Raw genomic sequence first — 15,314 nt, 5'->3', positions numbered from 1 at the left:
CTCAAACCATGAGATATGTTCATACCTATGTTCTAACTCATGCTTTAGACATAAAGTGACCACACGACAGAGCTTTAAGCATAAAATAACAACACCTCTATCCTGACTCAGTCTTTAGACACGAAGTGACCATATGACAGAGCTTGAAACATGGAATGACAACATAGCTCTTTCTCTCTCTGTCGGTAGACGCTTTCCATGGACGCGCAACATGATTCCCTGAGACCTACCCTGACACCGCAATAACTCTCGGTCGAGCGTGCATTGTCTTTAAGCAACACAAACTCAACTCGTATATACTTTTTTCTGATGGGACAGGTGTAATTAGGGCTAAAAGCAACTTAGTATTGATATGCAAAGAAAAAAGACTAATAGAAGTGCATGCTCATCAATACTAGTAGTTGCAGACTGAGATAAAGCTAGAGAGAGTGAACATGTATGCTGCCGCCGCTACGGGTCACGTATTAGAGGAATGCAAAGTTGAGATTTGCTTTCCGTCTTATATCTAATGTGAGTGTAGCTAGATGTAGATAATAGGTACATAGCTCTCGCATGCAACTAAATTGATTGTAGTGCCCTCGCACCGATAGCATGGGACAGAGTCGACAAGAGAGCACACAACAGAGGCGACAACAAGGTGTCGACTGTATTTGGCACATGAAGTGCCGAATATGGTGTAACACTTCGTGTGCAGAATACGGCACCGTATTTGGCACCTCATGTGCCGAATACAGCCAGTTTTTGGCGTATCATATACCGAATACAGTACACAATACCGTATTTGACACATAATGTATTGAAAAGACCCAGACCCATCGTTTCCGGTGCATGGTGTAAAAAAACCCGTATTCGATGAATTAGGTGTCGAATACACATGCTATATTTGTAAATACGGTATCATGTTATCTATTTTTATAAATATGATTTGGTATGCTATCTATTTTTGGATTTTTGCTAAGTTGAAATGGAAGGAAAAATGGATCATAAAGCCCCTATTTCAGAGCTACAGAGGTTACCAAGGCAACTATGCGCTGCAGTCTATCAAACAATGAGATCAATCATGTCCCACAATAAAGTGAATTACAAGTAATGACAAACTAAATAGTTATTCCATCTACACATCAAAGTTCACAACCTCTAACCTTATGACAGCTGCAAGCAACTAAGCTAAATCCAAGTATAATTGGAAGTTTAAAACACTCAACTCTGTATACGCCCTGCTCCAACGCAGCACTATCCAACAGGAGAAGTTCAAGGCGAATAAATACTCTCTGTTCTTGACAAAACAAGATAATCTGTGAAGCTCTGGCGAGTGATGGGAACGCTATGGAAGAAGATAGCTAATCAACCTTCTGTTGACCTGAGCTCTTCAAGGGCAGAGGTGACCTGCTCCCGGACAAGCTCAATCCTCTTCAGATAAACCTCAAGCTCCATAATCTGCTGCTGCCTCCACTTCTCATCACTGGGCACCCCCGGGTTCAGTCCGGTCACCCCAAAACCAAGGCCAAGAATGTCGGTGCCACCAATGCCACCAAATCCTATGCCCGACCCCAATGCCAGTTCAGTCTGCCCAGCCACAGTGACAGAGCTGATGAGTTCCTTCAGAAGCGGTGATAGGACACTTCGGACAGCCTCCTCAGTGGCACCACCGGCAGTCACTGGCGATGGCAGAGGTGCCAACACCGGAGGTGGTGGTGCAATCGCCGGTGCTAAATTCTCCACAGCAACTACAAGCGGCTCCTGAACCACGTCATTCAACATGAGTGCAGACGTGGCAGGCAATGTGGGCGCCTCCAGCTCTAGCACTGTCCTCCTCCGGACGCGCCGCCCTCGCCTGCCCCTCGGCGTGGGCGCGGACGCACTTCCTCCGCCACCATCCTCCATCACAGCAGGGATCGCCCCTGCAGCGGCGGCGGGGTTTATGTCGTCCTCGTCCGAGCGGTCGCCCCCGCCGGCGCCGTCGCGCCTGAACGCGGGCTGCCAGATGTGTCGCGCGACGTCGTAGATGGCGCCCTCGTGCGCGCTCCTGAAGGCGAACGCGGCGCCCTGCGCAGCCATGCGCGCCGCGCAGACGCGGTACTTCTTTTTGAGGCGGCGTAGCTTCTCAATGAGCTGGTTCTTGGTGAAGTCGAAGGAGAGCCGGCGCCGGATCTCCTCGTAGAAGGGCGCCGTGTCGTACTGGTGCGACGCGAACGTTGTGCCGCGGCGCGCCGTGAAGTCGAGGAAGCCGCGCAGGATGAGCAGCTCCTCCTCGTCCGTCCACAGCCGCTGGAACAGCCTCCTGGAGTCCTCCGTCACGGCCGCACCCTGCGGCTGAGGCGGCGGCGTCGGAACTGCGCGGGTGGGTTCCGCGGCGGGAGGGGGAGGTGCGGCCGAGGTAGCGTCGGGGAGGGGTGGAGGGTCCTGCTGGTAGGAGGCGGCGTGGTCGGAGTTGGAGGCGTCGGTGTCGGTGCCCTCGTCATCGTCGTCGCCGGCAGCGGAGGAAGAGGCGGCCGCCGCGGCGGGGTCGTCGTCGGCCATGGTTGGGTCGTGATTGGATTGGGTCGGGGTTCGGTTGGAATCGGGTACCGGATAGGACTTGGTCCGGCCGCGTGGCGTCGCGTTTGAGGCCAGTAGGCGTGCCGCCCGCCGGGCCGCGGTTGTAGTCCACCCTTAGCCTCTGGAGGTGGGTCTGATATGGTCGTGGGTCCGCTCGGCATGCACAGCAACTCGGAGACAGGTGACGGGCCTGGCGTCGAGTGATGTGAGTTGGTGCTCCGAAAATTATTATAGTTGAGTATTTTATTTTAAAAATTAGCTATAGATATATTTAGAATATGTGATAGAATTATTTTTATTTTAAAGATAGAGACTTAAACTATTTTATTTTAACTTATAAATTTAAGATCTGAAGTGGAGCTAAGAGTCGAAACCTTACACAAATAAGGTTTAAGAATCTATTTGGTAGAGTTCCAGCTAAAATTTTTTTAGGAGTTGATCATTCTCAACTTTAGAAATTTTTTGAGCTAGAGTTATAGGCATATCTATGATCTTTAATTGAGATATCTTGTTCTTATTTTTTATTAAAAATATATATTTAAATTACTTTATATTATCCTATCTATTTTAAATTTTGTATGAAATTGAAAGTCAAAGCTCGGAGGAAGGTTGGTCCTAAGTGTGCAAAGTGCATGGAGGATAGTGATTCGTTGTGAATGGGATGGGTTCTTCTCCTCGCCGATGAAGAGAAGACATTTTGGAAGCCTTGGGGTGGGAGCCTTGACGAGAGGTGAAAGGAGAGTCGGTGACACGGGATTAATTGGCGATTAGGATCCTTTAACTTTATAATGCAGTGAAGTTAAAAATAGTAAAATCATACAGTAATTTGACAGAAGCACTACACTCATAGATAGTTGTTCCTCCCTGATTTCACGGAACGAAGTAAGAGCATTTGGATCCATTAATTGGGTGGAGCTGTGAAGAGAATCAGGAGGAAGTCGCATTACGAGTCTGAAGGAAACAACCAAGTGTATGCGTCACAAGACCATGCTGTCGAATTAATTGTTTGCTTTGAGTCACATTAATTATTTCACGTATTGAGTCAGTGCAAAGGTGCATTGAGTCAAATTAATTATTTCATGCTGAAATTTATATTCTTTTTTTCTCATTCTACAAGATCATGTTGCATATTTATTTTTTAAACATGTCGTCTGGAGTTTAAAAATGCTCAAAAAAAATATAGTGTAGAAAATGCTCTAAAAATTTAACTTAAAAAATTACTTGTACAATGAGAAAAATAAAGACAAATTTTAGAGATTTTTCTCATCCTACAAGTTTTCACGTCCGGAATGTGTAATCATATCTTAACCATAATCATGTATCACATTTATTTTTGAGCAATTTTATTTTTAGTACTAGAGCACTCGTTTTGAATCAACAGGGAGAGGTAAATAAATTGAGAGAAAAGAAAATATTTTTTAGTTGAAATGGGCTTGTTTCTCCAGCAAATGGGGCCCACTTGAGTTAGCCAACCACCCCTTTTACTTAAGCGGTTCTTCCTCACTCCCACACACTCTCTCTCCCACTCGAGCAACCAAGCTACTGCCCCCTCCTCTCTCTAAAGCTGTCTCTCTTTCATCTAGGGATTCCTCCTCTGAGAAGCAAAATCAAGATATGTATATGGTACCCATGCGATTCTTAGCTTCTAAGTTTCCCATCCATTAAATTCGTGTGCCCCAAGGATTCGAGGCGTTCTTGATCTCTTTTGATGTTCTTGGTTAAAGCAACAAGGAGTAACGACATTTTTCCTCTTCCCCGAGCTTTTCCTCCTTCACCCAACAGTCACCGGCCTCGACAAAGGATCTTGGGTAAGTCCCCTAGGATTTCATGGCGAGAATGTGTATTTTGGTTGGTTGAATCCGAGTTTTGGAGCTTCAGTTGCGAAGTTGCGAAGCGCCTCGAATTCTTGAGGCTTTGGAGGAAAAAAGAGGATTTGGATGAGTTTGAGCTAGAAAATCATGTTTCTTTGTTGGTGGATGAAGTCTAGAACCCATGTATTAGTGCAAACCCTTCGCTCCTTAGATTGTTGATGCGCACAAATCAAATCGGCCAAAGTTTCTCCACGAAGAATTCTCTCTGCAACAACCCGGAGGTTCCGAGTGTAACCCGGAAGTTTCGAGTAGCACCGGAAAATCCCTATTGAATTGTACTTGGAAATCGTGTGGGTTTAGTGTGTAAATTGAGTTTAGAACCCTTAGCCTGGTTCCCTCACTAAGGGCATGGCAGGCGCGCGTGGGCGACTGGTGATGGGACGGAGCAGGCCGGGCTACCCGGATTGATAAGTACAGAAGGATCTGACGGATGGGATAGGCCTCGCAGTGCTCTGGAGCTGGCGTGGCGCGTGCGTGCTTCGTAATGATAGCCTATTGTTGACCATCTAGATAGGGATGGATCAGTTAGATGGGCCCACTTGTAAGGACCTCCCCCCTAGGCTATAAAGGGAGGAGAGGAGAGGAGAGGGCTCCGGGAAGAGGCTAGAACATCATCTGTAACCAATTGAGACTACAAGAAAAGAATACATAGGATATATGGTTATTACCCTAAGGGGGTCTGAATCTGGATAATCCTTGGTGTTCTTGAGTTGCACATACACAAACAAATTTAGCAGGCACTCCTTGAACAAAGATCACGCACCCATCGTCCGATACACTATGGAATCATTGTCAGGGATTCCCCCCCCCCCGACACGTGTCATGTACATTTAACTTGTTGTTATGCATCTTGTAGCATGTATCTTTGCACCTCATTCATATTCATCACATTGCATGTGTTCTCCTTTAGTGAACGAAGAACTGGAGTATGACACGAGTGTGATCGAGGGCGGTCCAGAATTTTATGAGTGCTACGCATGTAGCATCAGGCAGACGTTAGAACAACAAGACAAGCATCTAAGCATATTCTACCCACTACTTTGGATCAGCTGTGTTTAATTTGATAAGTTATGCTTTATGTATGTTGTACATGAACAGCGAGTTGATGTTGGGAATTATGGGTATAACCTATGTTGTTGTATTGATCTTATCTTGGTTATTTGATGTTTTCTATCCTTATAACACGGGTTTACTATGTAGTTATCTAACTTGAAAGGTTAACCAAATGGTTAGTAATGCATATATCATCGATAGAAGTCGAGTGGTGGATTCAATCATTGTTCACGAGCTTAGAGCTTATTTACTTGTTCATAAAGTAATTAATAATGATATTAAGATGTATGAGTTGTGAGGATGATGTGAGATATGAGCGGTGCTAGGGGTAGGTCGGGAGAGGAACTCGGATGCCATAGACCACTTGCATTGATTAAATACCGTCCATTGGTGCCGTTGACTTTAGCACTTTCTGTACTAATCACATATCCATTTATGGGAAGGATGAGTCGAATAACTTATATAGTTATGACCCTTTGGCTTGCACATCTCGGATGTTATGGGCATAATAGGCTTATAGGGGTATCTAATTTGCTCTGAGAGTAGTTCTAGATGACCCCTACACCTAGATACGCCTGTTCAAATGGATGGGCTTATTTGATAAAGGTTGTCATGAGTATCTCCTTGTGCTGATTTTAGCAAGTCGTACAAGCTGAATGGTCCTCATGTTGTGTAGGTAAAAGAGTACCCTTGTATGGTGTAAAAATAATTCAAATTACCGTACTCTCAGTTATGAGCATACTTCTATCCATCTGTATCGGTCATAGAGTCACAGATATGGAATGATGTGGTATGATATGTTAGGATGTGGTTGAGATGGTTCTATTCACAGATATGTTTGAGATGGTTTTATTTATGGATATGTTTATGATGGTTCCGTTACATATATTTATGATGTTGATGCTTGCAGGGTAGGAGGGATATATGTTTATGGCTAAATATAGATGTTCACATTATTGTGTCTAAATTTGCTTTTACTTATGAATTTACTTAACCATATGGCCATCTCTTTGCTAACACCTAAATACATGATTCTTAGAGTCGTGTTATTTATGTGCACCTATTATGGATTAAGTGTTGCAAGTACCTTCGTACTCACATTGCTATTTCAGTGCTACCGAGGCGGAGGATGTAGTGTTCGACTACTTCACGTCTGCCGATGTAGGTGATGAGGATGAGTAATGCAAACTACTTGAATAACGTTATTTTGGGGTGGAGTCTAAGGGTATATGTCGAAGGATGAACTCCTCAAGCGGGGATCCTGAGGGACCCCCTTTGAGATTCGGTCAGGGGATGATTCTGAATTTACCTCGTGTGTGAATTTAATGCGAGTATATGAGATATAGGCGGGACGGATGATCGGATGCTAGCGGGAGTAAATGCTCAAGGGATTTTAGACAGGTTGGGGCCGCACGGGGCGTAATACCCTACTCCTGTGTGTATGCTATTAATGCTACGGGAATGCCTTTTTCTGGATCTCCTGTGTTACAAGGTTTTTTGTCTAAGTCTAGAGCTTTGGTTTTTGCTTCGAGCTTAGTGAACCTCTGCTCCGCTTCTCAAACTTGTCTTCTTCGGCTGGTTGCTTGCACCTTGTGACCCGAACTCTTCTCCGGGGTGCACTCCTCCTTTTATCCTGTTGGGGGAGGCTTGGTGTGCCCAAAAAGGAGGGCATGAGTTCCCATACGCCATAAATGAAAAGTAACCGTCATGGGCTACAGCTCGACGTTACAGGGGTTGAAAAGTGCGTCCCCGGCCGATCTTGTCGCCCATTACGCTCGGCTTTAGCAGTTGCAGGACGGGGGCCCACCGGACAGCCGCCGAACCACCCCACATGCCCGCTCGGTCAGAGCGGGTCTGACATAGCAGGGGGGCAGGCGATCAGCCTCGAGCCCAGCGACGACATCTCCCAGCCGCGCAGGGTGACGTGCGATGGGACCCATCGCATTAAATGTCCCCACGCCTCCCTGCCAGGCGGTGGCAGGGACTGACGTACTCAGTACGACAGGCGTGGGGGAGTGGATGGAAATGACAGGCCACGCCCCCTCTTAAATGTAGCTTCGGGCCTCTCACCAATTGACACTTCACCGTTGCGCCCTTCTGGGGTCCACCGGCAAGGGGCTTCTCAGGTCCTCGGAAAACTCTGGGTGCTCGGGGACTACTGTTCATAGCCCCGAGCGCCCTCTCCCGGATACGTCTCTTCTCGGTCCTCGGGGAACTCCGGGTGCTCGGGGGTCACTGTTCATGGTCCCGAGCGCCCTCTTCCGGATCTGTGTCTCCTCGGGTCCTCGGGGAACTCGGGTACTCGTGGACCACTGTTCATAGCCCCGAGCGTTCTCTCCTGGAACTGTGTCTTCTCGGGTACTCGGGGAACTCGGGTACTTAGGGACCACTGTTCATGGCCCCCGAGCGCCTCCTCCCGGAACTGTGTCTTTTCGGGCCTCGGGGAGATAATCCCCGAGGGAAGGCGCCACGTGGCATTCTGCTGTTCTGGCCTCGGGACTCGGGGACCTCTGGTCCCATATCACCGATAGTATATGACTCCACCTATCTTTTATTATTGATATATTTTTTCATCCTGTGTAATTTTTCTTTTGGCTATGTGATAATTTGTTTTATTGTCCTCCTAGCTCTATTTTGTTATAAATTATTAGAAATTATTAATACTCAAAAACTTGTAGTATATTTTTAATTAACGCTCTTTATTAAGTTTTGTTATGATGATGTAGGTTGAAAAGACGCGTGTTCCGATCTTGAACACAAAACACATGCCAAAACTACATGAATAATATTTTGGTTAATCATTGCAGTTGTGATTAAAAAAATAAGTAACTTAATGATTAATTAAAATACTATTTAAACGGTTACTAACACAAGTCATATTTTTATCTGATTTTTAAAAAAACTAGTTGATAGCATATTTTACACCATAATTTTTTAGATTTTTTAAAAATATTTTAATAGTGTTTTGAATTTTGAGATTACTAGAACATTATATTTTTATTTTTAAAATTTGTTGTTTGTGGGAAAAGCGAAATGTTCATGTTAGAAAAATAAAAAATGAACACATATATTTACAATTTTTAATTTAAAAGATATAAAATAAAAAATCAAACCTACTCGACATCGAAGGAGGTAGGGGACGAGCGAGGGGACAGAACTACGGAAGAGAAACCCACGATTTAGCTCCTCCCTCTCTTCATCCCAGCGTTGCCGCCGGGCGCCGCTCCGGCGTTGCGGCAACTGCGCGCTTGGATGTGCCATGGGTTCGATCGCTGCCCAATCGAAGATGCAACTAAATACTGCAGACTAAAAACCAAATCGAAGATGCGACCAAATATAATGGTTTCCAGGACCAGGAGGCGAGGCGTCCTCGCCGCATCACCCGAAAATTAACATGTGGCGCAACCATGACGCGGCATGAGCGGCGAACAGAGCATTCGTGGCGATGTCTTTGACGGTCCACATGTACTGCAGTTTGCTTGGAGTTGTTTGGCCGTTGAGGGGATGCTTCGTCACCTGTTTTGCTGTGTTTGTCGCTGAGTGAGGCTATTTTTTCTTGTCGAGTAATGCTACACCTAAAAAAAAAATTGTACTTACGCGTATGCATGTTGATCTGAAACTACCAATTAAAAAGTAACATGGGCACATTGGTACGCTGGGCTATCGTCCATGTCAGTACGCAAGTAGAATTTTTGTAAAACCTTCTGCAGGTGTAGCGTTACACTTTTTCTGGTTTTAGTGCGTCTCTTGGTTCTTTGCTGTATATCATCAATATATGGCGTCTCTTTTTTTTTTATTATCTTCCTGCTCGGTTGACAAGGGATCCGTTTAGATAGGGTGTGACTTTGAAATTTTTGCCTAAGCTGAGGAAGCGATCGTGATCGTTGAATTTTAGTTGTTAATTTTTATAATAATTTTTTAGCTTTTCAGTACGTTCAAAAGCTAGAAAAATCAGTAAAAGCATGCTTACCAGTTTTTAGTTTATTTCAATCACAACCGTTTTGTCAGCCAGTCAAAAGCCACCGGAAGTCAAAGACAGAAGCTAACTATTTAGGACCTGTTTATTTGAGCTTCTGCTTTTAAACTTTTCTAAAAAACTGTGCTTTTGACTTATCTGAAAAGCTGCTTTTGAAAATAGGTTGTTAGCTTCTATAATAAATTTTTAGCTTCTCAGTACATAGCTTTTCTAAGAACGTCTTTCAGTGAGCTTCTCAGTTTTAGTTTATTTTCCTCATAAAGAGACTTCTGATTTCTCCATAAACCACTTCTGCAGAGCCCTGTTTGTTTTGACTTCTGGCTTCTAACTTCTACAGTAGCATAAGCAGAATCAGAAGTAGAAAACAAATAGTGTCTTACATATCTTCTGATTTTTTAAGAAAAAACTGAAAAAACTATTCAAACGGGGAATAATTCTCTCAAAAGAAGAAGGGAAATTAGTATTGGGCTGACCATGAATGGAAAGGCCTTGGGTCCAGCCTCTCTCTGCGGAGAACACGACGAGACCACGTGGGTCGTGGGCGACACCAGAAAACGGGGCCCAAATTCCCCTCGGAAAAAGAAAAGAGTACGGCGCTCAAATGGGCTGGAGAGCGCAGGGATCAGTCGCTCGCTCGCTCGCCTCCCCTAAAACCTTCTCGAAGCGGCCGCAGCGAGGGAAAAGAAAGGAAACGAAACCCTCCCCGTTCCCAGGTCCCAGCCCCTCCCTCCCCCATTCCCAAGTGTCGCCGCCAGCGCACCCGCCCGCCCGAATCTAGCTAGGTCAGGCCGCCGCCGCCGCCGCCGCCGCTCCGGATCTCCGGTCGCGCCCGCTCTAACTCGTCGGGTAACCGCCTTCTTCCCCCCGCACGATCCCAACTCCTCGCGCCGCTACTGTTTTTGCTAGCGGCTTTGATGTGTCTTTCTCACCTGCTCTGCGCCTGTCTTTCTGTAGATGGAGAGGATGCTCAAGGATGACGCCGTCGAGGAGAAGGGCGAGCGCGCCCGCATGGTGAGGCAGCCCGCACTGATCCGCACGGTTCTGTGTTAGGTTAGGTCTGGTTGCTTCGTTCCGTGACGCTTCCCCAGCCGAGTGATGGTTACTCTGTGGGAAGTACCGAATCAAAAACCTGGGTGGTCGCTGCGCGTAGTGGTGTATGTAGCTTGTTAGGATCTGTTGGTTACTTGCTGATACACAAGGGCTTTAGTAACTCCCCGGTGTGTGCAATTAGTTTCAAGCTTTTGGGGGTGAGAATACAAAGTTATGTAAATGGCCTTCAGTGTCTCATGTGCTGCTAAACATCGGTGAAATCCCTGCTACTCATTTTTAGGTGTCACAAAAGGAACACGGTGATCTGATTTACACTTAAAGCTGCTAAAAATTATAATATGCATACGAATGGTCCATAACGAATGGCATTTTTACCGTCGAACCTTTTAATATCACAGTTTTCTTATGTGTCCGCTCTCTTAATGTCATCTCCTTGCAGGCATCTTTTGTTGGTGCGATGGCAATCTCAGACTTGGTCAAGACCACATTAGGACCAAAAGGAATGGTATGCTTCCAAAATCAATGATTAATTGTTGTTGCTAGTGTGTTAACAGATAAACCTTGAACTTTGAATAAATGATGGCACACTGCAGCCGTTCTTTTTTTTTTGGTGAAGTGGCACACTGCAGCCGTTCTTTTTTTTTTGGTGAAGTTTACACGTGCCTTATTTATGTTCAGGACAAGATCCTGCAATCAACAGGCAGGGGCCGGAGTATTAATGTTACAAATGATGGGGCTACCATTTTGAAGTCTCTTCACATTGACAATCCTGCTGCCAAGGTCCTTGTTGGTATCCTTTTTCAGTTTGATGGCTGCTTAATGACAGTCTCACTAAGTTGCCAGTAAGTCATGGTGTTGAAGTGTTATAATTTCGCTGGATCTGGCATGATATTTATCTTATTATTCATATTGTATCTTCTCCTTACCTCATTTGATCTCTCTGTTGTATATATATCCTTTCTGATGCAAAAAGCTAGTCCTTAATGACTGTTAGACATATCAAAAGTTCAAGATGATGAAGTTGGTGATGGAACAACTTCTGTCGTTGTTTTGGCTGGAGAGCTTTTGAGGGAGGCTGAGAAGTTAGTTAATATGAAAATTCATCCGATGACTATTATTGCAGGTAATTCTCATTGTTTTAGGGGTAAAATGCTTTCAGGCAAACATTATGTTTAAACACAGTTCATTTGATATGCCATCCCTAACATCGGAAAGCTCGGTAACTAAAGTAGCAGTTCAGTACATGTCAACTGGTCTTGCTTGCATTAAGGCCACTGAAGCAAATCAATATCAATCAACAGATGAGTTCTGAAAATGAATTTTATTGTTAAACATCATATTTAAGCTTGAGATGCAGTTTACTTGGTTTAAGCTACTCTTAGAATTCAGATTTTCCAAAATAGTAAGCCTGATGCTTGTTGTGATGACGAACTACAGTAGTTTCCTTTGTTTTCCAATCCTTTTTTGCTTTCTGTGCGTTCATCTTTTATCCCATTTGTTTGCCTGGTTTATACCGAGATGATACGTATATATTCAGGAACAGTTTCCGGAAAGGTGCAGGTATTATTGAGGTTACACATCTCTAATGGTTAATTTCCTCCCTAATCGATAGGTTACAGAATGGCTGTTGAGTGTGCTAGAAATGCTCTGTTACAGAGGACCATGGACAACAAGGAAAATACAGGTGAATTTTCTCACACATGGTCACATAACTGCATTTAAACTTTTTCGGCATGCTAAGACTATCTTCTTGCTAACAAGATAATACAGTGGAGCAAATTTTATTTGTAAGTTCGAATTATTGACTTTTTCGGCATGCTAAGACTATCTTCATGCTAACTAGGTAACAGATTGGAACAAATTTGTAAGTTTGAATTATCGTTTTCTTCACATGGAAATATGTTATGACATTTTCTCCTGTGAATCTCACTTGGAGTATTAACAAAATAGGCATATAGGATCTGACATCATTGAAATATAGTTATGTCGGTGATTTTCAATCTCATGCATAGATTCAAGTGCACTTCCTCTTACATGTCATGTTTTGTTGCAAGAATATGCCATCAACTATCAAGCACGTTGATCTGACTATAAATTCCTTTGGCGCTGCAGATAAGTTCAGATCAGATCTCATGAATATTGCTATGACTACCCTTAGTTCGAAAATTCTTTCCCAGGACAAGGAGTACTTTGCTGGACTTGCAGTTGATGCTGTCCTAAGGCTTAAGGTAACCGGATTGTTATTGAATTTCTGTTATTTGTGGATTCACGTTTGAAGTCTGGTTCATAACTATTAAGTCATGCTGTTGCATGATGATGTTAGAATACTGATTTATATGCATGTTTATGGTTGGCAGGGTAGCACCAACTTGGAATCCATTCAAATTCTGAAGAAACCTGGAGGATCTCTTAAAGATTCCTTTTTGGACGAGGGGTATGTTCTTTCCCAAACTACAATGTGGAAACTTTGTTCTTTTTTCTTTCAAGACTATCCCAACGTTTGCTGACTTTTAATTCATTAGCTTCTAATCAGTAGTAGCTTCTTCTAGGTAATTCACCAACTAACACTGCACAGTGCACACCGCTGTGTGAACGCTGAGTGTACTTGCAAACACTTGTGTAGTTCCCACTTCCCAGGAGACACAACCAAGATCCTAATACTTCAATTCTATTTTCATTATCTGTTTTCTGTTTTCTAGATTCATTCTTGACAAGAAAATTGGCATTGGGCAACCAAAGAGGATTGAGAATGCCAAAATTTTGGTCGCGAACACTGCTATGGACACAGATAAAGTTAAGATCTATGGGGCACGAGTCCGAGTGGATTCAATGTCTAAGGTTGCAGAGATTGAAGCTGCCGAAAAGCAGAAAATGAGGGAGAAAGTTCAAAAGATAATAGGTCACGGGATCAACTGTTTCGTCAACAGGCAGTTGATCTATAATTTCCCTGAAGAACTTTTTGCTGATGCTGGCATACTCGCAATTGAGCATGCTGACTTTGAGGGAATTGAGCGGCTAGCTCTTGTCACTGGCGGTGAGATTGCATCAACTTTTGATAATCCAGAGTCTGTTAAGCTTGGGCACTGCAAGGTCATTGAAGAGATTATGATTGGGGAGGACAGGCTAATTCATTTCTCCGGAGTTGAGATGGGTCAGGCTTGCACCATTGTCCTGAGAGGAGCGAGGTATTTCTTATTTTTGTAGCTCCTTATCATGTAGAATTACTTAATATTTATGCATTTCTTCTTGCTATACGGCCACACATTGAATATGTATGTTTCTGTTGTCTGCAGTGAGCATGTGCTTGATGAGGCAGAGAGGTCCTTGCATGATGCCTTATGTGTGCTGTCCCAGACAGTAAACGACACCCGTGTCGTGTTTGGCGGTGGATGGCCTGAGATGGTGATGGCCAAAGAAGTGGATGAGCTTGCTAGGAAAACACCTGGGAAGAAATCTCATGCTATCGACGCTTTTTCACGTGCCCTGCAAGCCATCCCGACGACCATAGCTGACAATGCTGGTCTGGATAGTGCCGAGCTGATCTCTCAGCTCCGAGCTGAGCACCACAAGGAGAATAGCGCTGCTGGAATTGATGTCATCACAGGCAGCGTAAGTTCACTGATACATCAAAGTTTTTCTTTCATAGAATTCGTACAATCTCTGAAACTGGTCATATGATCCACAGGTCGGAGACATGCAGAAGATGGGAATATCAGAGTCGTTCAAGGTGAAGCAAGCCATCCTTCTATCCGCGACAGAGGCAGCTGAGATGATTCTCAGGGTTGATGAGATCATAACCTGTGCCCCACGCAGAAGAGAGGATAGGATGTGATCACTTTTTTCAATGTTAGGGATGCATGTTACCATAGCTTTGGGGGGTACTATGGTTCACGGGTGATCAAGCTTATCACATTTTTGAGTGTTTTTGGCCCCTAGGCAACTGGGATTTGTTAAAACAATCTATCTAGGCTTTTGTCCTGAATTCAAATGTTGTATCATTTTGTAGCGAATTACAATGCGCTTGCCTTTATTTTTTGTGAATTTACGATTTGCTTGCCTTCCTTTTTTCTTGTGAACTTACGATGTGCTTTTGAGCTTGTCTTTGTTGCTGGGAATTTGGGATGTGGTTGCTACTTATGGTGTTGATGTGGAATGTCGAGGCCCATGGTGCCCACATTGTATGCTACTTTTGTAACCAGAAGGCGAATATTGATCAATCATCATACAATTTTACATGTTGATTCCGTAGCACACCGAGCGCGGACGTGATCCTTCCGTTCGCAGTGGTATGTGGGCATGCGCAGCTATTTGGAAACCAGTCTGATTCTGACTACTACACGTTGATTTTGAAGGCAGGGTCCATCCAATTCCTGCTCTGGCAAGCAAGAGATGAAGTAATGAACGCTGGGCTATATCATCTGCGAAAGGTGAGTGGCTTGTCTTGTTCTTCTCTACCTTCAAACGGCTGCGGACCACGATACCCGACTGATGCCTTCCCTTCCAATCCAAACCGTTCATCCAACGGTACACACACTCGCACCTTCTCTCCGATGGAGGTGGGGTGGAACAGAAATTAAGGTGTAGAGTATTATAGAGTAGAATGTAAAAAACATTGTAGACAAAGAAATGAACGTGATAAATGAGATTCGTTATCTTTTAAATTATGAATTTATACAGGATGACATATCCGAAGACATCCTTTCTGAAAGGACATCTCATCCGAAGGGACATGCGCAGGATGACTAATGCGATCATGTCAAGTCTTAAAATTATCAAGATTATAAAAACTTATCTTGAACATAATATGTGGTACGAGTTATATATAT

The 15,314-nt window shown here is 44.2% G+C and overlaps 2 protein-coding genes across 2 annotated transcripts; one reads left to right on the top strand and one right to left on the bottom strand.

Moving 5' to 3' along the window:
- Window positions 1–974: 974 nt before the first annotated feature.
- LOC133894378 (probable transcription factor At3g04930) lies at window positions 975–2,624 on the bottom strand. Its single transcript, XM_062334858.1, has one exon. The coding sequence runs from the start codon at window positions 2,518–2,520 to the stop codon at window positions 1,345–1,347; it is 1,176 nt and encodes a 391-aa protein (XP_062190842.1). The 5' UTR covers window positions 2,521–2,624; the 3' UTR covers window positions 975–1,344.
- A 7,488-nt stretch (window positions 2,625–10,112) lies between these two features.
- On the top strand, window positions 10,113–14,550 carry LOC133894362 (T-complex protein 1 subunit beta-like). The gene is made up of 11 exons (XM_062334857.1): window positions 10,113–10,284; window positions 10,393–10,449; window positions 10,928–10,993; window positions 11,167–11,278; window positions 11,483–11,611; window positions 12,101–12,172; window positions 12,601–12,716; window positions 12,846–12,922; window positions 13,188–13,673; window positions 13,782–14,097; window positions 14,174–14,550. Exons 2-11 carry the CDS (start codon window positions 10,393–10,395, stop codon window positions 14,318–14,320), a joined length of 1,578 nt encoding a protein of 525 aa, XP_062190841.1. The 5' UTR covers window positions 10,113–10,284; the 3' UTR covers window positions 14,321–14,550.
- Window positions 14,551–15,314: the final 764 nt, after the last annotated feature.

The sequence above is a fragment of the Phragmites australis genome, chromosome 2 (assembly GCF_958298935.1).
Source record: "Phragmites australis chromosome 2, lpPhrAust1.1, whole genome shotgun sequence".
Classification (NCBI taxonomy): Eukaryota; Viridiplantae; Streptophyta; class Magnoliopsida; order Poales; family Poaceae; genus Phragmites; species Phragmites australis.
The sequence above is the reverse complement of the archived record's forward strand: the minus strand, read 5'-3'. Positions and strand labels throughout refer to the sequence as shown.